The 24,655-nt window shown below is 44.0% G+C and overlaps 1 protein-coding gene across 2 annotated transcripts in view; it reads right to left on the reverse strand.

Annotated features, from left to right (window-relative positions):
• The window catches only part of LIMD1 (LIM domain containing 1), a 411,104-nt gene that overhangs the window by 16,914 nt on the left and 369,535 nt on the right, over positions 1-24,655 (reverse strand). For both annotated transcript variants that reach the window (XM_078688169.1, XM_078688170.1), the window contains 2 exons: positions 8,245-8,307; positions 123-253 (listed from right to left, as the gene is read on the reverse strand). In XM_078688169.1, coding sequence (XP_078544295.1) covers positions 123-253; positions 8,245-8,307 — 194 coding nt within the window. The remainder of the gene's footprint in view (positions 1-122; positions 254-8,244; positions 8,308-24,655) is intronic.

Here is a 24,655-nt window from a genome sequence, read left to right on the forward strand (position 1 = left end):
TGCAGCATTTTACCCTCCAAAAAGATATTAAATTGAAAGCAGCGCCATTTTTGTAGTCAGAATTAAAAAAATTCTAATGATTTTAACACACTTTACAATATGTACCAGAGTGCAGGACTTACTTGTGGTAGTCCCTCACACAGTATATCTTATTGTCCGCATCCACAGTGAACGGAACCCCGTCCAGGCACTCGTTGCAGATCGCACAGCGGAAGCAGCTCGGGTGGTAGGATTTTCCCAGGGCTTGCAGGATCTAACGGCAAGATGAATGGAGAAAGGAAGGAGGGTGAAATGTGAGGATGGTATTGTGCCAGTAAGTGCGAGACAATGACAGGAGAAGAAGAGAACTGAAAATAAAATTTTACAGACAACGGATACAATGGTCTGAAAGCAAAAGAAGGCAATAAAGTGGAAGACTGAGATGGAGGGAAAGAATTGCAAAAGGGAGCAGAGAATGGAAAAATGAGTAACTAACAGAGGTACAGAAAATTATGACATGAATGGAGGCATTCCTATCACAAAACCAAGTAAAAATGTAGTGATCCGCCACTGCCAGTTAAAACTGATAAACACAATTCTAGTCACAACTGGGATATAGACATTTAAGCTCATACATGAACTAACGCAATAATATACATAAAATACAATTTAAAAAAATGTAAGCACCTCAGCTGAGGCACACTAAAATAATGTCAATGACATAACATTTCAAATAAAAATAAAAGTGGTACGTTTCTATGATTCTGCTTAGCTATTTGTTGTTGTTGATAAGCTTTTATTCGATATGCAAGATATCTTATAAGCGTACACACAATACAGCCAATACAAATCTATAAAAAAACATAATTTAAAAGGCAAATATTAGGTGCACATTAAAAAGTAAAAGGACATATAATGCCATAAATAAATTCGCTAAAAATACATTAAACCGCTACTGACAATCTCTTGCATCTTATCAACCAAAACTGTTTTAAAAATTTGGCTATGCCACATACAATAGGGGGGGAAGTGTCCGTCATTAAAATGCGCAGTGCTGCTAGATAACTACGTGTGCCCATATTCCGGCAGAGGGGTTTAAGCCAGAAGCTCCTGGGCTTTGCATAATCCGGGCATTCAAATAGGATATGCGTAATGGACTCTATCCTATTAGGGCAACATGCACAATAAGGGGACGTGTGGGCACCCGATTTCCACTTGGATACCAGAGCCCCTAGTGGTAGCGAGCCTACTCTAAATTTAAAATACAATGCTCGGTCATATGGAAGAGTAATTAGGTCCAGATAGGGCTCAAACACTACAACATCTTTTACTGTTAAAAAAGCAGCAGTGGACTTGAAATGATCCGGGTTTATAACTAGCTGTTCCGCAACCCAGTTCCAGTACAGTCTCTTCAAAACCTCTTTTGGTGGAGCCGATCTTGATAACCAACAGTCAAAAGTTTTTTAGTGTCACTCAGCCATCTTATTTTTGCCCAACCGCCCAAGCTCATTATCTCCGCCAACCCATCAGCATATGATTTTAAATCTTCACCCCTCCAGATACGTGTCCATAGAAGGAGAGGGCGAAGCCGGGCTTGGTCTTTAATGTTTTTACAGCCTGTATCCATCAGTACCAGTACTGTCGGGGTGCTTGAAGGGATGGCAATTATGGATTTTAAGAGCTTGCTCTCTACTGTTGCCAAGGCGTCCAGGCAGCAATGCCCCCACAGTTCAGCCCCATACAAGGCTGATGTTACTACCTTAGCCTTGTAGATGTCAATTACTGGGGTAAGCGACCTCCTAGGTGATGCCCGGAATTCCCTCAGGAGGGCTCCTCCTACTCTCTTGTGGTTAAGGACCATCTTAGCAATGTGAGGTGACCAGTTCATGCTATCCGTGATCCGAATTCCGAGGTAGTCAAATTCGGATACTTTCTCCAAGGCAACAGAGTTAAGAATAGGCGGGCGGCCCAGTTTCTTTGGGGGATTTAGGACTAGGAACTTAGTTTTATCCACGTTGATTACTAGACCCTTTGCAGCACAGAAATCCTGGAAACGTGTTAACAATTTCTGAAGGCCTTGCGGAGTCTTGGAGATCAAGAGCGTGTCATCCGCAAAAAGCAGGGTGGGGATCCGCACTCCTCCGAGACAGGGGGCGTCGGCTGGTTCTTGCTGGAGATGTTCCACCACCCCGTTCACATATAGTGAAAAAAGGGTGGGCGCCAAAACGCATCCCTGCCTCACACCCCTAGACACTGGTATTTTTTCAGTTAATTCTCCATTTCTACCCCAGCGGACCTGAGCAAAGGTACGGGCGTGGAGGCTAATAAGGAGAGACAAGATATATGGGGGCAATCCCAACTCATGAAGCACCCTCCATAACTTCTCTCGGGGGACTAGGTCAAAGGCAGTCCTTAGGTCAATAAAGGCCAAGTATAGACTGCCCTTGCCTAGCTCCACCACCTTCCACCCCAGTAATGCCAACCTGAACACCTGCTCTATTGTCCCCATACCTGCCCGAAAACCTGCCTGGAAGTCTGATAATATTTTATTTTCCTCCACCCACTGCAAAATCCTACCAAGAATGGCTTTACCTGCTATCTTTTGGGTGGAGTCTATCAGGCTTATTGGGCGGTAGTTCCCCGGGGATTCTCTGCATCCTTTTTTGTAAATCGGGACCACTACCGCCCCCTTCCAGGAGTCTGGCACTGACCCTCCCATCATGATGTCATTAAGGAGAGCTGCAATGACCCTTCCCCACTCCACTGGAAAAGCACGCATAAGGTCCCCCGGAAGGCCATCTGGACCAGCTGCCTTGCGGGGGGCTACCCACCCAATTACCTTTTCGATCTCTAAAGAAGTAAAGAGATCATAGGTATGGGGTTCGAGTGCTAGTGGGGAGATCACCCTAACATTTAGTTCCCCATCTGCCGGGAGATATAAAGCCCCAAAGTGTTTTACCCAACTTTGTGGGGGGATATTACAGGGTCTCATAGCTGCCTCGGGCCTATTCCGGGAACCTACAAGGTTCCAAAAGGCCCTTGAGTCCCTACTTTTGCTGGCATGGAGTAGGTCTTCCCAGAATTTCTCTTCCCACTCCATCCTGGCGGTTTTAAGGGATTTATTGTAGGCCTTCCTTGCTTCCAGTATACCGCTATGGGATTTATGCTTTACTGCCTCAACAAGCCTTGTTTTGTCTACCCTACACATATGAGTATACCAACCATCACCCTGCTTGTTACTTTGCTTATTTCCTGACTTACTCGGAGGGATGGTAAACACGTTTGCCAGAGCCTCTACTAGAGAGGCAAAGAGTCCGCTCACCCTTCCCACCCCTTCCAGGGGAAGCCCCAGGGTTGTCACTGCTTGGTTTAGAAGGGTTGAGATTTCTCCAACCCTTTCCTCAGAGAGGACCAGTTTAGCCCATTTTATGCGCCTTCCACAGAGTGAGACCACAGATTCGTCGGGGGGAGCTAATACGGGGTTACTAGGACCCTTTTTTACAGGGCACCACCACTGTGCCATGGTTAAGGAAAGTGAATTATGGTCACTTTCAATCGTCGGGACCACAACCATGTCCCTCACATGGTTCCAGAGACAAACATCTAATAAGATGTAGTCTATTCTAGAGGAGTGTCCTGGTCTATTATAAGTGTGAGCCCCCCCCCCTATCCGAGATTGTCCGTCCATTTACTGCCCTTAGATTTAGTTCAAGGCTCAGGGAGTATAGCTGTAACGCCACTTCTGACCATTTCCTAATGGGAGGAATCTCTAATACAGGGATCCCTATCCTGGTGTCCTCCTCGTCCTGGTCAAGGGCTTAGCTATTTGGATTATGTATATTAGCACAATTCTACCATTTTATTTTCACAATGATGTACATTCTGCACTATTACAGAATTCCAGATTTGACTTGGAACTTTCTTTTGTGATATTCTGTACAAAAGTCTCAGGAAAAGTTCATAGTAGTCCTCCAATCGCTTAATTCAGCAGAAGAGCACTTACATCTTACAACAAAGCAAGGTAAAACAAATGAGACAATTGTGAATAAAAATAGAAATTATAAATCCTGTACTTGTATGGCGCATGAATCACCACCAAAGGGGTATCTCAGCACTGGAGGCTGTTGGGAAGATTAAGCAAGCTATTGCCCAGGGTCGCATGGTGCTGGGCAGACCCCTGCCACTGGAGCCAGGGATCAAACCGTGATCCCAAGCATCTAGCGTCAGTCGCCCTTACAGCGGCGCCACACCTCTTCCACAACCTGTCATCACTGTGTAAGAGCTGTTAGTTTCAGGAACTAACACAAAGCTTTGAATTGTAGCCCAATATACTGATGTCATTCTGGCAAAACCTTAATTAACAGGTCTGTACAGAATGGGCGGATTAGATACCAATTATCCTAATAAAACTAGTTAATTTTACCCCGCAGTTATGGTGTCCTCCAAAAATTGGATGATTTTCAGTTCTCTCCAAACTCTAAATGACACTCTTAGTTGGGTAGACTGTTCAAATCCATGTAAAAATAATCATAGTAAGTAGTTTATTACAGAATATGATTCTAACGTTCTCTGAAGATCCTGCTAGCCCTGAGGTCAGAATGTAAGGCCACAACTCAAAACCCACAAACGAACCATCCAGAAGAAAGACAAACGGGTGCAATGATCAACTTATAGGACAGTGACCGTATGCGCCCTAGCACTCAGTGGCTAAGCGTATTTTCTATGTTTATGGTGCTACGCCTTTGTAAAGTAATCGTCACTTCCAGCCAGAATGCTTGTATGGAGCCACACTCCCAGATCATATGCACAAACATGGCCAACTGGCGTCTCACCAAACACAGGCTGCTCGGATCTATTCTGTGTAACCAATTCAGTGTGAGATATATGTGGTGCATGAAATTAAAGTGAATCAATTCAGATCTCACATTATTTGCTATGTGTTGAACCAATGCACATGTTCTCCCCCATTCCTTCTCCTTTAAATGTAAATCCAGTACTTGTATAGCGCACGAATCACCCCCGAAGGGTCTCAAGGCGCTGGGGGCCGTTGGGAAGATTAAGCGAGCTATTGCCCAGAGTTGCATGTTGCTGGGCAGACCCCTGCCACCGGAGCCGGGGATCGAACCGTGATCCCCAGCATCCAGCGTCAGTCGCCCTGGCCGTGGCGCCACACCTCTCGCCACACCTCTAAGGGACCAGCAGCTCCTCATGGGTTCCAGCCTAATTGTGGGCTGAAGCCCACAGAACACTGCACGTCTCTTCGAGACAGTGCATGCGCTGGGTAACTCAGACCTAAAAAGAGTGTCCTTATGATAAAAGCCTAACTTAGTGTCAGAAAGTCCATTGGCTCCTCTTGAAAGCCTGTATTTACAAAACCATCATGGTAAGCACCCCTGCTTATTTTGCAGAGAAGCTCATCATCTCTGGTGGTGCTCGGTATGCCATACCCAGGACAACATCACCAAGCAGACTAAGCAGCAGTATTTAAAAACGCTACCTCAAAATGCATTATCAGTTCACAAACCACCCACTTCTTCTATTATTTACTGACATTATACTTGCCTTTGACAGTGTACAACACTCCATTTCCTTTTAGATAGGTTTGCAATATAGAAACACCACATACATACACACATAGCTCCTGATCATCTTACTAGTAAAACTACTTTAGATGAGTTTGTGCATGTACATGTAAATAAAGTTTTTTTTTTTTTCATAACAGTAGTAAATAAAGTTGTTTTAACAAAAACAATCATGAAAGAAATATTTTTACTCTAAAGGGCAAACTCATAAACATGAATGGTAATGTGCATCTTTGGTTGTCCTGTTATGCTTTCCAAATGAGGACTTCTTGTTCTAAACCCCTAAATACTTAAAAGTGAACTTAAGCCAAGATGACAATCTGCTTCTGGGAGAAGCACTTTTGCCCCTTATTCTTTCTAAAGTGTATGTCCACACAGGAACTGCTGATAACACAGGGGCCTGTATTTTAAGATCTGAAAATACAGCAACTTGATAATTTTCAAACTCCAGACTATTTTCATGGACAAACTCCACCTTCTTTAACTCTGGGAATGCATATTCAGGTAACTTGGTGCAGTCATACTTCATGTGGAACTACCACATTACTTGTAACACACATTAGAATAAATCGTGAGGTCGATGTCTATGTGTTTCATTCATAAAGCCTTACTTTTCACGTGTGTGTGGTGATCGCCTCACCATGGAAGAACGAGCAACACCCTTTGCAGTACGTTTCAACGCTTATTTATTCCGTAAAGAGCTGCCACACTAGAAACATTGTGCAGCCACCAACAACTACTCCTCCAACTGACTTAGAATACTCACCCAGTATTCTAAGTCTTGCATCTAGACATTCCAATCCATGACATCATACTGCTATCATGCCCACTATGTGCCATGAACACTACCGTGTGTTTCTCTTGCTCAGTTATTTCCTCTTTGACTCTATATTTCCCTTTCTCGCACGATTCTTCGCTTTTACCCAGTCTCTTTTTTCTCTCGTTTTCATAACCTTTTCAGATCTCCATACAGCTCCTGTTGTGCTTCCTTTTCTCTCATTTACTTAGACCTGCTCTTCTCCTATTCCTTAAATGTAATTCTTTCTCAGCTGTCTCTTCATGGCTTCCCAACCATATTCCTGTTTCTCTTTTCTTCAACATTATGCTTCCTTGCCACTGGTCTCTCCCACTCTACCTCACCCTCTCCTTTTCGGTGTATTAGCCTTTCACTCTTTGTTTTCTCCATCACCATGTTGGGGGTGACGGGGGAAGCCAATCACCTTTGTACCCACCCTTAACAGGGGATACCACATAGCCATTCTTTGACAGCACAGAAAGTTGTGATTGTGATATGAGCATCTCCAAAGGACCTCCATGTGGAAACAGTCAGTGACAAAATGATCTGCTACGATCACAGAATCACCTGAATGGAAAGCTTTACAACTGTGCAATCTTTTTCCTACCGAACATTTCTACCGAGCAGTAGAGTAATTCCCTTTGGCGAGGCAGTCATGTTCTGTAGTATGGGCCAATGTATTTTTTATTCGTGTGTATTGTATTTTGCCCTTTAATGTATGATTCAACTGTTGTATTTTATTGTTATCAGATTTGTATAGCGTTTCATACTCGACAAGGCAAAGAGGCACTTTTATTGGACTGACAGCGTGCTACTCTGCAAAGGAATACTCGGTAGAAAGAGTTTTGAATTGCTCTGAAGCCTCTTGGGGATGTGTTTTGTTGTGTGTGAGTGACCAATGTAGGCCTCATATCCTGCAATGGGTCGTTGCACTTAACAGCATGATGGTGGGAAGAAAAGTGAGAAAAAGGGTGCACGCACTTTACATCGATTGGCAGTTCAATGTGAATATGCGAAAAAGAACAGCACTTTCAACCATATCTAACACCTTACTTCCCTTTAAGCAGTACAAATTGGTGCCTGCTCTGTCTGTTCCAACAAGGAACAGCTGAACTAGGTTACAACGAGGAACAAACTTTCTATTTATTGCAGAAAAGTTTGCTTGTTACACTGATTTAACAAACCGTTGTCTACTACTTACAACCACTCCATCTATTTATTATCAAACTAGCCCGATATGGATGGCTTTCACATCTAAGCTTCTGTACATGTTAAAATGTTGCATCTTTAGCCAAAAAGCAGGCAGATGTTCTAGTTGAAGTTAAACAGCCACAGATTGCTGAAAGACGTATTTAAGGCTAATTGAGATCTGTATTGTGCAGCGGTTAATTTGTAAAAGGTAACAAGTGCCAGGGACCGGGTATTGTTCAGGAGGCCACTTCAGTTTGCACAACCAACTGGGCCTGGCATAGCTGCCAAATGGCAGTATAAACTCTTCCTACTAAGCATCACACTCATATAAATGGGACAGTTTGGACAAGTCAAGGCCACCCGAATCTCTAAAAATGTCCTGGACGTGCTAAAACTATTTTTCATTATTGAACTGTTGTGCTCTGCTCAAAAGTAGACAGACAGTGCCACCATGTGATGGGCTGCCATAAAGAAGTGCTGGTGATAACAATTACATGCTGGTGCCAAATACAGGCAAAAGCCAGCACAAGTTAAGCACTGGTTTAATGTCTTTATTTTAGCACCACATTTCTCTCAGTATCTTGAGTTCATATTTTAGCAAGTGCCACATACTTGCAACCTCCACAGACAAAACTCTTTAGGAGTGAAGGAAAACTTGGTCTAGTGAAGCTGTGGCTCTTCGTGTTTTGTACTCACCATGTCCATGATGAGATGTCCGCAGACAAGACACCGGTCTGCTGACTGCTGGAACCCGGAATACTGAAAGACAAGGAAAGACATTGATGTCAAGACTTTTAGATTTGGTTGGGGACAGTACATTGTTTATTATGCACTCTCACATGTGCAAAATACAATGGAAAGTCACATAACACAATAAACCCTACTGTTTAACTTGTCTAGTAATAAAATGTTGCGAGTATTGTATGCAATTGTCCATTACATTGAAATGACATGGCCAAACTCCTTAACTCTTTCCGGAGTGAGGATGTGGAGCATCCAACAAAAACCTCTGAATGTCCCATCAGCTTTAGGGTGCATAAGGCCTCTATGTACTATCAATATGGCAGATGAGGAATCTGCTGCTTCTGGGCATAGGCCTCTCATACACCAAACTATAAACACATATTTTCAAAACAAATAGGTTTCGCTTTTATAATGTGAGTAAAAAGCTGTTTGCTTTGCAAATGTTGTTCAGTAAAGTATTGTTTAAAATCGTAAAAGAAAAACATTTTAAAATACTGTAGGGAAAACAAACACATAACTTATGTTATCTCAGAACTACAATGAATTCAATATTTTCACCCTCTATAAATGTCATGATTGATTTCAAATACTTTTCGCTCTAGAAAACCCTGGACATAATTCAACAGAATAAGGAAGTGTCAGAATGTAAAGTGGAATGTTTGGCAATGCCTAATCTAGTATTTCCACAGGATTCAGCCATTTGGTCTTCTGCAGCAGTCCATGGAGCAAATTTATGGACCTCCTGGAAAAGTGTCCTGCTAAGTGCACCTTCTGCCAGCTGAGTGAGTGCAGCAGATGGCCCTTCCCCAGCACCATAAGAGGCTAAATGCAGTGTTTTCATGCAATATGTGGAATACAGAAGATAGAAAAAATAACCCTTAAAGTCTGCTATTCCTCCATTCATGAAATAAATATCTCTACTGTTGTGCTTTAACAGACTCACTTGGAGGTGTGAGGAGCAACACAGTACCGGGTGGGTTTGTATTTGAAGTGAGGAAGAAGCACACAATGGAGAGAGCTAGAATGCACAGGCACTGTCACAGAGTGCTGCATGAAAAAGAAAAAAGTAGTTCAATAAATGTGCATAGTCAAAGTATACAGGTCAGCCATTTAAAGGGATTATAAAGAGGCTATACTCCAAGGGAGGGACAAATGTTATGTTGTTATGTTATGTTAAAGGTATTTAGTACCGCGCACATACACCAATTGGTTTCTTGGCGCTCGGAGACCAGTGGGTAAGGACACAGGGGAGAGGGTGCAGCTAGCCATAAGCAAGACGGAACAGATAAGTTTTCAAAAATTTACGGAAAGTAGGATAGTCAGGAGTGAGCCGGATTGAGAGAGGGAATGAATTCCAAGTGGACGGAGCAAGAAAAGAGAAACAAGCACCACCATGCTTCTTACGTTTGAACCTAGGAGTGATCAGAAGGTTGTGAGCGGAGGATCTGAGGTGTTGAGAAGGGACGTAGGGGTGCAGACAGAGAGAGATAAAGACAGCAGCAGAAGCAAAAAGAGATTTGAAAATGGTGCATCCCAATTTAAAGATACAGCGTTGCGCAGCCGGGAGCCAGTGTAGGGTTTTTAGCATCGGGGTAACGTGTTGGTGTTTGGGCTGCTGAAAAATTAGTCTGGCGGCCTGGTTTTGCACCAGTTGGAGTCGGTGAAGATGGTATGCAGGAATCCCCACGTATAGACAGTTGGCGTAGTCTAAACGGGAGGTGACCAGCGCCATAATGACAAGGGTAAGAGCCTCTGGTGATAGGAACCTTCGGATCTTCCCGATTCTGCGAAGATGGTAAAAGCAGGCCGAGGTGACAGCATTGATGTGCGGCCGCATCGAAAGGTCACTAGAGATGGTAACACCTAGGCTCTTCACAGAATTGACTGGGCAGGGAGGGGGACCAAGGGCAGGGGGCCAAAAAATGGGAGTCCAAGGATGTGGAAGCCCGCCAATCAAGACCAGATCTGTCTTGCTAGGATTGAGCTTCAGCTGGCTGAAGTTCATCCACTCGTAGATGGTAAGCATTGTGGTTTGGAAATTGGAGCAGGAGAGAGGGGAGGGGTCGATGGGAAAAATAAGTTGCAGATCATCTGCATAGTTAAAAGTGGTAACAGAGGAGTGACGAAGAGAGACAAGGAGGGGCTGCATATAGAGATTAAACAAAAGAGGGGACAATGCAGAACCCTGGGGAACACCACAGGAAAGTGAAATTCGGGGAGCAGAGAAAGAAGACAGGTGAACCGATTGGGAACGGAGTTGGAGAAAGGACACAATCCAGGACAGGGCCAGGCCCGAGATGCCAGCATTTCTGACACGGTCGACCAAGATGTCATGGTCGACCGTGTCAAAAGCGGCCGAGAGATCAAGTAGCACTAGGGCCTGGGCCAGGTTCTTATCAGCCCCCTGTCTCAGCGTGTCCATAACCGCCACCACCACTGCCTCCATGGAATGGGCCGGTCTAAAACCGGCCTGTTGGTCATCGAGGAAGTGAGTTTCCTCAATGAAGGTGCTCAGGCAGCGGGTGACGTAAGTCTCCAAGACCTTCCCCAAATAGGGGAGGAGGGAGATAGGCCGATAGTTACCCAGGACCGCAGGGTCAGAACCGTTTTTTTTTAAAATAGGTACCACCACAGCGCTTTTGAAAGCATTGGGGACAGAGCCTGTAGAGAGTGAGCGATTTAGAAGGTCAAGAGGAGGGCCGGGACAGGCCATGAAGGCATCTCTGAGGATTTGAGGAGGGCAACAGTCATTGGGGGAACCAGAGCCGACAACCTGGAGTAGTGAAAGAAAAGTGTCAAGGGAGATAGGGGGAAACTCATGCAGGGAAAGAGTATTCGGCGGAGGGAGGGCACTGACCTGAGACAAGGTGGTAGGGGGGATGTTATTTTTAATCGTGGAGATTTTATCGATAAAAAAAGAATTAAGGGAGTCGCACAAAGCTTGCGAGGGTAGAGGCTGGGGTGTAACACGGTCGGGTAGGGAAAGTTCAGCTACAATGGAAAACATTTCTTTTGTTTTGGATACAGAATTGATAACTTTCTGGGAATAATAGGAGGATTTAGCCAAAATAATAGATTTTTTGTAGGATTTTAATAAATCAATATAAATAGACTTTAATAAAGGATCATAATTACGCCTCCAACGGCGCTCAGCCTGTCTAAGAAGGAGTTTGTCAGCCTTCAGTTGGTCAGTGAACCAACGCTGAGCGTCGTGAGGGCGTTTTGATTGAATGATTTTAACAGGAGCGACCACGTCGCTGGCTTGAGACAGCCATTGATCCAATGTGGCTGCTTGAGAATTCAAGTCAGGGAGGTCAGGGGGGAGTGTAGAAGCAAGAGTCGAATGAAGGAGGGAAATGTCGGCAGGCTTCCAATTACGTGCCGAGAAATTGGAAACTGGTGGGGGACGGGTAGGAGCTGAGAGTTTTATGGAAAAAGAAATAAAAAAATGATCGGACCAGGTGCAGGGATAGACCGAAGGGGGGGAAATATCCAGGTTGGTGGTCCATACCTTGTCCAAGGTATGGCCCTTGTTGTGAGTAGCAACAGAGATATGTTGTGAAAAGTTTAAACTGAGTAGCAGACCAGAGAATTCGAGTGAGAGAGAGGTTCAAGGGGGTCTAGTGGCCAATAATTAAAATCGCCAATGATCAAGACCCTGGCGGAATTAATGGCCATCTGCGAAATTAGATCGCTAAACAAGGATGGAAAGGAGGGCATGTTAACCGGAGGACGATACACTAAGACACAAATGAAAGAGTATTTAGGAGATGTGAATTTCAACGTGAGGGTGTCAGAATTTAATATAGGGGTGGTTGCGAGGGAAGTGAATTGTAGATTGGAGCGGATGATGGCAGCAACTCCACCACCAGGTCTACCAGAAGCCCTATTAGAGTGAAGGATGTAATAGCCCGAGGGTATAGCGGCCAAGATGTCAGGATAGGAATCCGCATGGAGCCAAGTTTCAGCGAGGAGCAAGATGTCAATATTGCCACCCTCCAGGAGTTGAAATACATCAAGTTGATGTTTCGGGAGAGAGCGGGTGTTGAAATAAACTAGAGAGATAGGCCGAGTGCCAGAGGAGCTTGGCTTGATAAACATGGGGACGGCAGAGTTGAAGGAGGAGGTGGCAGGGAGAGGAGCCTGGGGAATAGTAGGAGGGGGGGAAGAGAAAATTCAAGAAGAGGAAGGCAAGGCATCAAATAAGAAGCAAGCAAAAGAGTGGCAACAAAGTTAACTAAAGGTAAGCAATGGTCTGGGCTTTAAGCCCACTGTAAGTTAACATTAGGTCTTTCTTAACCAAACAGCTTGCACTGTCTGATATGCTCGACCTAAAAAGGCCTTAAGATTGTCTCCCACATCTGAATTATTTAGATCAGGTAGGCTTCATTAAGAAAAGACACTCTTTTGTTAATGTTTGGAAGGTACGGTTTCAAACTGTGTTAACCAAACATCAGAAATGACCTGGTCATGCCTACAGAGGAGAGATATGTGAGGCACCTTTGGTACCAACAGACGACGCGGGCCTACCTTCTTAAGTCCAAACAATGAATCTGTTTTGCGACGTAATACTGAAACTTGCTATATGTGTATTGTAGATGATTTATATATTGTATCTCTCTATTGCTATGCTGCTGTCTCTTTGTATTTTCAATAAAAAGTACTTAAAAACATGATCTGGTCCTTCTTAAAATAGGATATGGTTCCAACTTTAACAAAATACTTTTGCCAGCTTTCTTTCTTTTTGGATAGCTCCTATCCTAGAGAACTGCTGATGCCCAAATATATGCCCCAATGAAATGCACACAGTCATTTTAACTTACAGGATTGCCTTGGGCAAACAAGCTCAGTGAAATCTGATTCTGACTTTTGTGAATCTCACCCATTTTAAAGATGCATGAAGCCCGACATAAGAAGTCCAGAAAAGACTAACATGAACAAGGAAGCAAAAGAGAATGCAGGAAGTTCACTAATGGGAAATAGGTGTTAGGGGCCTTTCACCAAGGAGATCTCTCAGTAAAATTCGATACAATCTAGGAGAAATCCAGAGGCTGTAGTTTGCTATGGGCACACCATCCATGTTTGCGCCACTGCGCACCATTAACTAAGAGTACCAGGTCCAAACAGAGACAGTGCACCCTATTACCGCCCCCAGGCAGCTGAATGAATGAATGAATGAATGAATATAAAACGTATAAAGCGCGAACTTAGCCCAAAGGCATCAAGGCGCTGCAGACAGGATCAGTGTATCAAAGTTCAAAGGTTACTAAAACACAAAGATTACGGGAGATGAGGGCTGGAACAAGAGAAGAGCCAGGTCTTCAAGGATTTCCTAAAGGCAGAATGTAATTCTAAAGTGGAAATTGAGGGAGGAAGCAGATTCCACAAGTTGGCGCCCAACAGCGAGAACGCCCTCCCCCCGCCCCCCAATCTGGCTTTCCTAAACCTGGAAACTGTTACCCAATTCCTACTAGCCGATTTCAGATTCTTGCAAGGGATATATCTGTGAAACAGTTTATTAATGCCTTCAGCACCCCTGTTGTGCAAGGCCTTGTGTACCAGACACATGGCTTTAAACACAATTCTCCTCCCAAGTGGGAGCCAATGATGGCTCCTAATGGTGAATGAAACCGCATGAAGACCCATCACCAGCCTAGCGCTGCATTCTGCACCAGTTGGAGACGATGCAAGAGTCCCTTATTTATTCCTAAATAAAGTGCATTGCAGTAATCCAGCCTGGATACCACAAGGGCGACCACTGCCTGTTTCCGAGCTGTAAGGGAGAGAAAAGGAAAGATCTTCCTAAGAGTCCTTATCATCCCAAAACAAGTTGCAACCGTTCTATTTGCAAACTCATGCCTACCCTGAGGAAAGGACATTAGTGATGGTCGATGGGCTGTTTGATGCAGCTGGTGCGTCTTTCTCAGTGAGGCACCTAGCCTCACTTTCACTGAGGATGTCTGAGGAGGTACACTGGACACTCTTCACCCTTTTCCAGAGGGTACCGTTGGGGCATAATGATTTCATGCCACCAGTCAGTGCACCTCCTGACAGCCTCTTTACCTCAGTGTCCACGTCCATAACACTGCACAGGCATAGAGGCAAAGTGTTTCCCTCATTTTCATGAAACCATGCCCTCAAGTGAGGTAATATTCCTTTAGAATAGTGTGGGTGCTGCACCCTAGCAATTATGTAGTCTATTCACTATGAATTGTTTGGACAAAAGCTTTCTGTAGGCCAGAAAACAAATAAACAACCCACCTCCTCAATGGCTCAAAAAGAGTCATTCAATTGGTGAACATACGAAAGCTACTTATAGATCTAAATAGATTATACGTTATTAGAAACCATCAACATCTTTAAACTTACAACGTGAGAGAATAATTCAATTAATGTTTTCATTTGATTAAGCAAAGAAACTCAGGGGCCCGATGTAGGTGGCAAATACCGGTCGGAAACGGCCGAATTCGGCCGTTTCCGACCGGTATTTGGCATCTTGAGATGTAGGGGGCCAGATTTTACAGATTCTGTAAATTTACCGAATCTGTAAATTTACAGAATCTGTAAAATACCGAATCGGTATTTTTACCGATTCGGTACCTTCCAGATGTAGGTGGGACTCTTCTGAGTCCCACAGGCCTTTAGGAGTCGGTATTTTACCACCCAATCCAATTGGGTGGTGAAATACCGAATCCAGGTGTGCATGCACATCTGTGCATGCACACCTGTGCCATGTGACATACAGACATGCCCTTAGGGCATGTCTGTGTGCCACTTGGCACACATGCCTGTAATTGGGGTGCCAGAGGGTGTCAAAGTGACACCCCCTGCACCCTTGCAAGAATAGGTAATTACCGAATCGGTAAATACCGATTCGGTATTCCACATTGATTCCTATGGGCTTCAAGGCCCATAGGAATCAATGGGGGATACCGATTCGGTATTTACAGAATCGGTAAATACCGAATCTTACAGATTCGGTATTTACCGATTCAGAATTACCTACATTTCCCCCCCTCTAATTTACCACTTCTTAAATACCGAATCAGTATGATTCGGTATTTTAGAAGTGGTAAATTAGATTTACCTACATCGGGCCCTCAGTTACTGTCTCATTATCTGTTGCACTGCTATTGCCACTAAAAAGCCGAATACACTCATACTGCATACACACCACTTACATCCACATCTAAAGTCATCCTTCACGTCCACTGAACATGAAAACCAATTAGCAAGTAAACATGTATTCGTCTTCTATTTTGAAAATCATGGTCATATCGTCATTTTTATCATTATTTTCTTGAGTATATGCGATATAATCTTTTTCTCATTGTTTACCAAAAGTATCTTATTTCATTTGAGAATCACATAAATCCTTTAACCATGTTCACATTTTACATCAGTCATGGCTTTATGTTTATCTATTAGTGTTTGTTATGTACAGACGCATGTTTCAGTGCCAATGGGACTGGGCCATACACCTTCCTCAGGGCACACAAGAATCAATATCAAATCCAGGGGGTGGCAAAGGTGACGATAAATGCTTTACATCATGATTCGTTACTAAATAAACCTGGAGGGCTTAAACTCGCTAGCGTCTCCTGTAGTCAATTGAAGTTTCAAAATATGTTAGATGGCAGTCCCATGAGGGCGTACAATGGAGTACGCACCTAGCCCCTCAAGCGTTACGGAACTCTCGGTTGAGATCGCAATATAAAAGGGGAATATACGGTGTACTAAAGTAACTTGGTATTCTATAGGCGTCCTATTTATAATATCCTGCTGATATCATGAACCAGAATATCACATATTCTGTGATGCCCTCCTGAGAATGCACACCGACCGGTGTTTGAACATAGTAAACAATCTTCTTATCTTTGGTGTGTTGTGGAAAGCTTGAATAAGTGACGCTGAACCGCCTAATAAACGCCTTCCAGGCTAATAGCTGTGCTTGCAAGGCGAATAGCAAATGCATGACAGGGACGTGCTTAAGTGGGTGTCAAGGGTAAACATACAAATGTTAGCCACTGGCGACATTTCTTAGAACAGACCCAAAAATGACTGTGTTTAGATAGTCAATAGGAGTCAAGGACAAAGTGTCACTCTAAGCAGACAACCTACCTACCCATGTACATACGATGCCCCAAGAAAACTGGCCCAAGGATATTGCATATACTAAACAAATCTGGAGGGTATATATTGGTCTGTGGCCCAACTGGTATAAGGAATGTCAGTATTTAGTCACAGAAACAAAAGAGTTAGGAGACAAAGCCTTCTAGGTATTAATACCTTAAACATCTAGAAATCTCACTTATTTGGGCATACTTATTTCCCGGTATCTGGCTAGATTTGAAAGGGTAACATAGGGATCCAGATTTAAAAACTCAAGAGGGTGATTGCACACTGGGCTACCGTCCCAATATCCATTATGGGAAACGAGGTACTATGTAAAATGGTCGCTCTCTCGAGGATACTGTAGGTCACCCAGAACATGCCTATAAAATACAGGCACACTTTTTCAAACAAATAACTTTTATGATTAGATCAGATTCTTTGGAATAATGAAACTCCAGGAGTCCGCATGGCCAAATGTTGAAAATCACCACACGATGGTGGCTTGAGCATGGCTGATCTAGTTGCATATTACCGATCATCCTAATTAGCAGTAATGTATATTTTGAAAACGAGGCTGTGCCCTGCATATAAAACTGAAAAATGGGCAATGGGTAAAGGGGATGTAACAAATTTCCTATGGGGGGAGAGGAGGGTCATCTACTGAACACAGTATCCCCAGTGACTAAGACCGTACTTAATATTAGGAACGATACCTTGGCGTAAATGGATAGAATAATAAATTGATACAGCAGTCTTCCTTATGAGTGGGAAGTTTCTATCACAACTGCTGCATTTGAAATATTCATAGACTGGAATATATTGCGGATCACAACACCGGGAGATGTCACTGTCAACACAGAACTCAAAACATTTTGAACAGTGGAAGAAGAGTTTGGACTCCTGAGTATCCAGTTCTTTATATACTTACACTTGAGACATGTATTGTCGTCATACCGTGTTAATTTAGGTAATATAGCAGAGGTCAATCAACTGGAGGTGATAATTACAATGACACCGCCCCGGAACAAATGGACATCAATCATTTATGAAATATTGGTTATCCACCCCACAGATACCTTCCCAGAACGGGGAAAAGAGTGGGGGCAGTCTCAGCAAAATATAGAGTAAAAGAATTTATGGAACTACGCCCCCCCCTTGAAACTGTGTACATTCTACACCATTATACTGTGTAATAACGAATTTTGCTGCCTGCGGTCATGTATTGTGGTGTGTCCAAGTTGTCTCGCCGATTGTTGAGCCACCAATGTACAAGATATGTTTTGTCACCTTGTGGGATGGGCACCCGGGGAATATGTGTATTGCAAACCCCAATACATTTTTTCAAAATGTATGACACTCAGGGCCGGTTCTAGGATTTGCGAGGCCCTGGGCTAAAATGGAATGTGCGAGGCCCCTCTAATGTAGATAAGTGGCCCCTTGCAAGGAGACCATTCACAGACACTGTGGGAGGCCCATTGTCCAGCATTTTGGCGCCCCCCACAGTTTTAACTTTCAGCCCACAAGCATTTCTCTCACCTTCAGTTGATAGGTGTGAGAATTGCTTGTGGGCTAAAAGTTAAAACTGTGGGGGTGCAAAAAATGCTGGATAATGGGCCTCCCACAGTGTCTGTGAATGGGTCGGGTCTCCTTGCAATTGAAGGGAGCTTCTCCCTCCCCTATGCGTCCAGACACCATCCCTGAGAGGCCCCTCCGAAGGACCTTAATTGCAAGCCGACACCTTTCTTTGAAATAGATCGCTAGGGAAACAACAGGACACATCACCAGTGCATGGCCCCATGCTGGTGGGCTGAGTGCGAGGCCCTGGGCAGCTGCCCATGCTGCCCATGCCTAGCGCCAGCCCTGATGACACTAGGTGAAGAGTCCTCCCTCATCTGTTTACAATACCAAGAAGAAGAGAGCAGCTTCCTACACTGATATGGAGGTGCCACACTCTTCAGATATACTGGAAAGCCATCTAAAAATGTTGTAAGAAGCAGTGTACCAAAATATTATCATTAATCAGAGAACAGCATTGTTAAATATTTTTGATGAGAGGGATATCAACAGATATAAGAAAGCCTTTAGGGGGCTACGACTGATTACCAAGAAGAACATTGTGCAAACATGGAGGGCAATGGGGACCCTCAGTGTGGCCAATTGGAATGCAGGGTGTGACCATTGCATAATCTTAGAGAAACAGATCTACGAATAGCCCCAAGAAACACAAACGTATTTGGGGGATGTGGATGGAACCCAGTAGTGACTCGTCTTTGTATATGTGAGACCATGTAATACGTTATATTTACTTCTGCTCTATAATGATCTCTAAATGAAGATGGCAGCTGGTTGCAATGATTTATTGCTGTTGTAAGGAAAATGCCAATAAAATTATGACTAAAAAGAAGATACACCTGCCTTGTCACCTCTTGGTGAGCGGGTTAAAGTCGGGAAAGGTAACTCCCAGCAGGAACTGCAACTGTCTCTGAGAGGTCAGACAACCAGTGCTTTAAATGGGCCGGTACTCACCGGTACTGAGTACCGGCACTTCTAAATTTTCTGCCTTTGAGTACCGGAACTTTTTCTTGGCTCAAAGAGAGTACCGGTACTCATGGGACAGCAAGCCAACTCCGTGCAATTTGGCTTGAAAAGAAAGAAGTGTGACACAGCTGAGGAGTCGGGCCGTTTTCGTGTAGCACTCGAGTGCTAATCTTTTACAATCTGCTAATTGAGCAACGTCCATATGTATTCAAAATCAGAGCAGGGAGGGTGTGGAGACAATCGCACTGTAGGTGTGCGAGAATGCCTGCTAGGAGGCACATCTCCTGACTCAAAACGAAGAGTAGGCTTCCTGCTGGCATAGCAGAGAAAGGCAGCACTTGATTAGAGCCGGATCGAGGAGAAAGGTGGAGATGATGACGCTGTAGCACAGCTATGGGGGTGGGGGAGGGCGGGAAGGGGAAGAGTCGGGGAATCAAGCTGTTGTAATGTGGACATCAGAATATGCGATCCGAAAACACATGAACTAAATACCCTGTCTGCGTGCAAGTGCTTCTATGTCCCTGTGTATGTTCTTCTTGTATGCGTGTTGTCTGCAGTGTGCATATCTGCAGACCAATTACACCAGTGCTTTAAATGGAAAAAAATAAGTGCGGTACTCACCTGAGATGTGGATCTGTTTAGAGTATACCGTTCATTACCTGCCTGGGCCCCCTAACTCCTTTATTGAAAGGCAAAAGGTAGCCCATGTGGACTGCGCTTGGGTCAAGCAGAGGAATCAGTACCCATGTTTCCTAGTGTGTGTATAATCGTGATAGAGGTTAGTATTCTATCTGCCCTGTTTCATGGAGCCAGGCCCACGTTTTCATGAAAGCCGCCACTCCTGTGCACGTATTGCACCGTTCACCACACAAATTACGACACACATCGTTTTTTTCTGTCGTGCCTTACGAAGACACCCATCTTTGAAATGCTGGTGCGGTTTAGAAAACATGTTGAAAGAATGATTGAAGAATGTACAAAGGCCGCAGGTAATCGGCAGACTTTTCTCCAGCTAGTCCCATAGGAGGTGAGTTTGATAATGGTTTCGGTTGTCTTCAAAGGCAATACATTGTGGCAGATTTTTGTGTCGTGCATGCCTGTTTCGCCACTCCGGAATTTCGTTTCTTGTTGTGCTCAAAGTGACCAGCAGTGTGTTGCTATCTTTCTGGGAACATAAAGTACCTACCGGGGGCTCCAGTTTAGAAACCGTGTCAAGGCTTCCTTAGGACGGAAATAGTGCAGTGCAAATTGTGACTTCTGTTTTAGTGGCTTCTTGTAGACACAGAATCCAGGTTGTGATACTAATTTAAAAGGTTACATTTTAACACAAACACAGTTTGCTTCAGTAATGAACAGATCTGTTATCTTACTTGCATGCATGTACTGTGCTGTTTGTATGCACATGGGTCATTCCACAGCGTCGGAGTGCACCATGTCCTGGTCGTGAGTGTGTGAGCGGCAGCAAGAGAGCGTCCCTCACACATGAACTAAATACCCTGTCTGCGTGCAAGTGCTTCTATGTCCCTGTGTATGTTCTTGTATGCGTGCTGTCTGCAGTGTGCATATTTGCAGACCAATTACACCTCAAACAATTTAAATGTGTGCCTCTGGCCCCGTCCCTTAGCACTGCCCGTAGCCCCGCCCATATAGCCCCGCTAACACCCCGCCCCCTTATCCACATCTCAGGTGAGTACCTGCACTTATTTTTTTCCATTTAAAGCACTGCAGACAACTAGACGCAAAATATACATCTCTTGACCCAACCCCCGCAATATTAGTGATACTCTTAGTTCAGAGGTGTTTAGTGCCTGCAATGGTAAAAGAAACATTAAGAATACACGTGAATGTAGAGTGAGACACAGAAACCTGTTCGAAAACTCGAGTCCACGGTATTGACACTGCGAAGACTCCACGTTTTCTTTTCAACAACTCCTTTCTTGTCGTGCGAGTTGGAGTTGGCTGTACTGTTACTGGCCACTAGGTGGCAGAGGTCCCACAAGTTGGGAAGGAAGGAGGCAGCTTAATTCTTGCTGGTATCCCCGACTGTTCACAAAGTATCTTTCTACCACTGTTTTTCCAGTCACTCGCTGACCTTTAACCTCCTGCATGAAACTCTGATGTGTCCTCTTTTTCCACCTCATTTGCAACCATATTACTTCTAGCTCCAAGAACTCAGCAAAATCTGATCGATTTTTTTGTCTTTTTTGCCCACGAAATAACCTCTAGCAATCACACAAATAGGCCCCTGCGCTGCTTACATTATAATGGCTCTATAATGCTGGCCGCAGTGTTTATTGTGTCCCAGGTATTCAAGATATTATCATTAAGGCTCTCTGCTTTCTTATCAAGTAAGCTCCATGTCTCCTTCATGTATTAATCAGACCCTCACCCCTTTCTCTTTCCCACAACTGATGCTTATTACAAATGCATACGTGTTATGTAAAATACTACCAGTCGCGGCTGGTGACATTTAAAAGTGGTGAGGTGTGAAAGTTGGGTATGACTTATGTAGCGAGCAAAGCAAGCAAGCTTAATGGACAAACGTGTGGTCCAGGGTGGGTTCTCCGCCTGAGAAAACAAATTAAAAAAAGATTGACAAATGGAGCATTTGAGAGCAAATGAATTTAGTGTGAAAGCAAGGTTTATAAAGCAGTGTTAAAAAGCAGTGGGAACATATAGTCTTGAAACATTAACACATTAAAAACAGCCCCATACCTTACTGCACTAATATGCCCAACTGTTACTTTAATGTGCACACTGTACAGCGCAACAAGATCAGGCCCTTTAAAGGTTGTGCTTGCAGGGCCGGACTGGGAACCACAACCGGCCCTGGCAAGGTGCTCGGCCGGACCCCCACTCCCCATTCGGGGGGGGGGTTGGAGGTGCTACCGGGCTCTTTGCTGGGGCCAGTTTTCGGGCGATTTTGGTACAGGGCCGATTTTGCAGCTATGCTGCAAAAATGGCCCTGTAAAATCGGCCCTGTAACAAAAACGGCCCCCAGGGGCCCAAAATCGGCCCCCACTCGTGCGGCCCACCGGGAGATTGCCCGGTGCCCGCTATGGCCAGTCCGGCTCTGTGTGCATGCCCAGTGTCTTGCACTGCATGCAGCATATACTTTGGAAGGAAATGCTCTAACCAGGCTTCGGGAAGCACCCACAGCTGCTGGCTGTAATCAGTCATATAAAAATATATGCAGACAAGTCTTTAAGTGGGATGAAAAACGTGGGGGCTCTCTAAAAAAGAACATTTACAATAAATGTCTGTGATTCCCATAGTGTGTCCCCTGACCAGTATTTGGTTTCTCTCTGAGAAGTTACTAAATCCAGATATACATCACAACAACTGACATACACCTAAAACCTGTCAGTATTATTGGATTTGTCAGTGGTTGTTAGCTGTTTAAGATAAATGAGCAACAACAATGGTTTGTTATAAATAATTAACACTTGAAATGTTTAAATTCTGAAACTGAGACTGAATGAAATATTATAGAGGCCTGTGGAAGGAGTTTTGGGTTCAGTTATGTGCGCTTTATGTTAGATATGTATACCCTCTCTACACATCTCATCCATCTACACATCTTCACCCTCATATTTTTCCTCTTCAGCACCTCTTTTCACTCTTCCCCGAATGCACTTCCTCACATCTCACTCAAATTCAAAAGATACTTTATTCGGTTTAAATCACAAAAACCATAAAAGTGTACAAGCATTAAAACAATTCATAATCCACCCATAAAAAGAAAAAAAAAAAAATATATAACAGCTAACATGGATAAAAACAGAAATATACAGAGTGTAAAGTTTTTTCCTTTTAAAAACAACAATGTGCACATTAGTGACCTTGATTAAGATTTCGGACGGTATTTTATGTTTATACATAGTCCTCTAAGGCCAAGCAATCTTTTTACTGAGTCTCATTGCGATAGTTAAAAATTTAGCCACATTAACAATGACCCAAATCTCTGCCAAGAGTTGGAGGTACAGCAAGGCTGGCTTCACTTGCCTAAAACCCTTTCCTTTTAGCAATGGTATAATAAATTTAAATCTTATACCTTTGAGGTGGTCACAGAAAAACAGAAAATGAGCCGTATCCATAATTGAGCAACCATCACATGTGCATAATACTAAATCCTTACTTCTAGTCCAAACGGGGCGGCCAGAAATTAAGAGATGTATTTTATTCAAACGGAACCGTGTTAACAAGTACCTATGATTAGCGTTGTTCACAACTTTAAGGTACAGTTCCGGTTCGGGGTCGGGTGAAACAATCAGCTGATGGGACCTGACAGAGGATTTAAGCAGCTCCCTGCCCTCTCTGTCCATTCCTCTATTCAGCAAGAAGGTGTTTTTGACCCATTTTATATCCCCTTTCACCAAGCTTGAAGGTTTATCAAACAATTCTGGACGTCCCAGTTTTACACACATTTGTTGCACGTACTTCAACCAGGTGATTTTGTCCCAATGATCCAGGCTTAGACAGTCTTTTAGGATTTCATGGTTTACATCAAGCTCTGGGTTTAGCCAAACTGCCAACCATTTTAATAAGGGGGCCAGGGCATTTTTGTCTTCCAAATAGCCTACTCCACACTCCTGGTGAACTATGTAGTTTGCGGTAGAGCTAGGCAGGGAAAGAAGAGTTTTTAAGAAATTGTCCTCTGAGACTTGGAGCGATGAGACCTGTTTGAAGCCCCACAAGTCGGCCCCATACGTGGCAATTGCAATACATTTAGAAGCGTATACTTTTAGTACTGCCTCAATGGGTTTCACTCCTAGTTTACGGGAAAATCTTAGTACTGCAGAGGACGAACGTACCAAGGAGGTTTTTTTCTCCACCAGTTGGGGGTTCCACGTAGAGCCCTCATCGAAGACCACCCCCAAATAGGGAAATCTAGAGACTCGCGACAGCTTATGTTTATTACAAAAAAGTGGCATCGCATTTTTCCTTGCCTTGGCTTTGTGACCTACTACCATGACGTGAGACTTCCCAAAGTTAACACTCAGGTCAAGATTATCCATAAAGACATAAAAAGAGTTCAGCAAGCTTTGGAGTCCTAATGAGGTTCTAGCTAGAAGTGCAGCGTCATCCGCATACAGTAGGGCAGGCAACAAATATTTCCCGGCCTTCGGGATATCCTTACAGGCTCCACTCAAAGCTTTGCCAAGGTCATTAATATATAGTGTGAAAAGCAGGGGAGCAAGGATGCACCCCTGTCTCACGCCATTGATAATGCTAATTTTCTCCGTGCAGTTCCCCTTTCTATCATAGCGGACCGTTGCGGTAAGATCCCTATGGAGATCTGCTAGAAAGTAAACTATATTGGGGTCTGTTCCGATGTTAAGGAGCTGGTCCCACAATTTAGATCTGTTTACCCGGTCAAACGCCGAGGACAGATCCATAAAAGCAATAAACAATGAGCCTGGTTTAGCTAAGGTGTACTTCCCAATTAGCAGCTGTAAATTTAAGCTTTGGTCGATTGTGCCACGTCCCTTGCGGAAGCCGTACTGTAGAGGTGAAAGTGTGTTTGTCTCCTCTAGCCAGGTGGTCAATTTACCTAAAACCACCCTCCCCAAAACCTTAACTGCGGAGTCAATAAGGGATATGGGTCGGTAATTACCAGGGTCCCCCCTATCCCCTTTTTTGTAAATTGGCACGATTACCGACTGTGACCATGACTCAGGAATGCCCGTCTTAGAGACTCTATTAAAAA

The sequence above is a fragment of the Lissotriton helveticus genome, chromosome 4_1, assembly GCF_964261635.1.
Source record: "Lissotriton helveticus chromosome 4_1, aLisHel1.1, whole genome shotgun sequence".
In the NCBI taxonomy this organism is placed as follows: domain Eukaryota; kingdom Metazoa; phylum Chordata; class Amphibia; order Caudata; family Salamandridae; genus Lissotriton; species Lissotriton helveticus.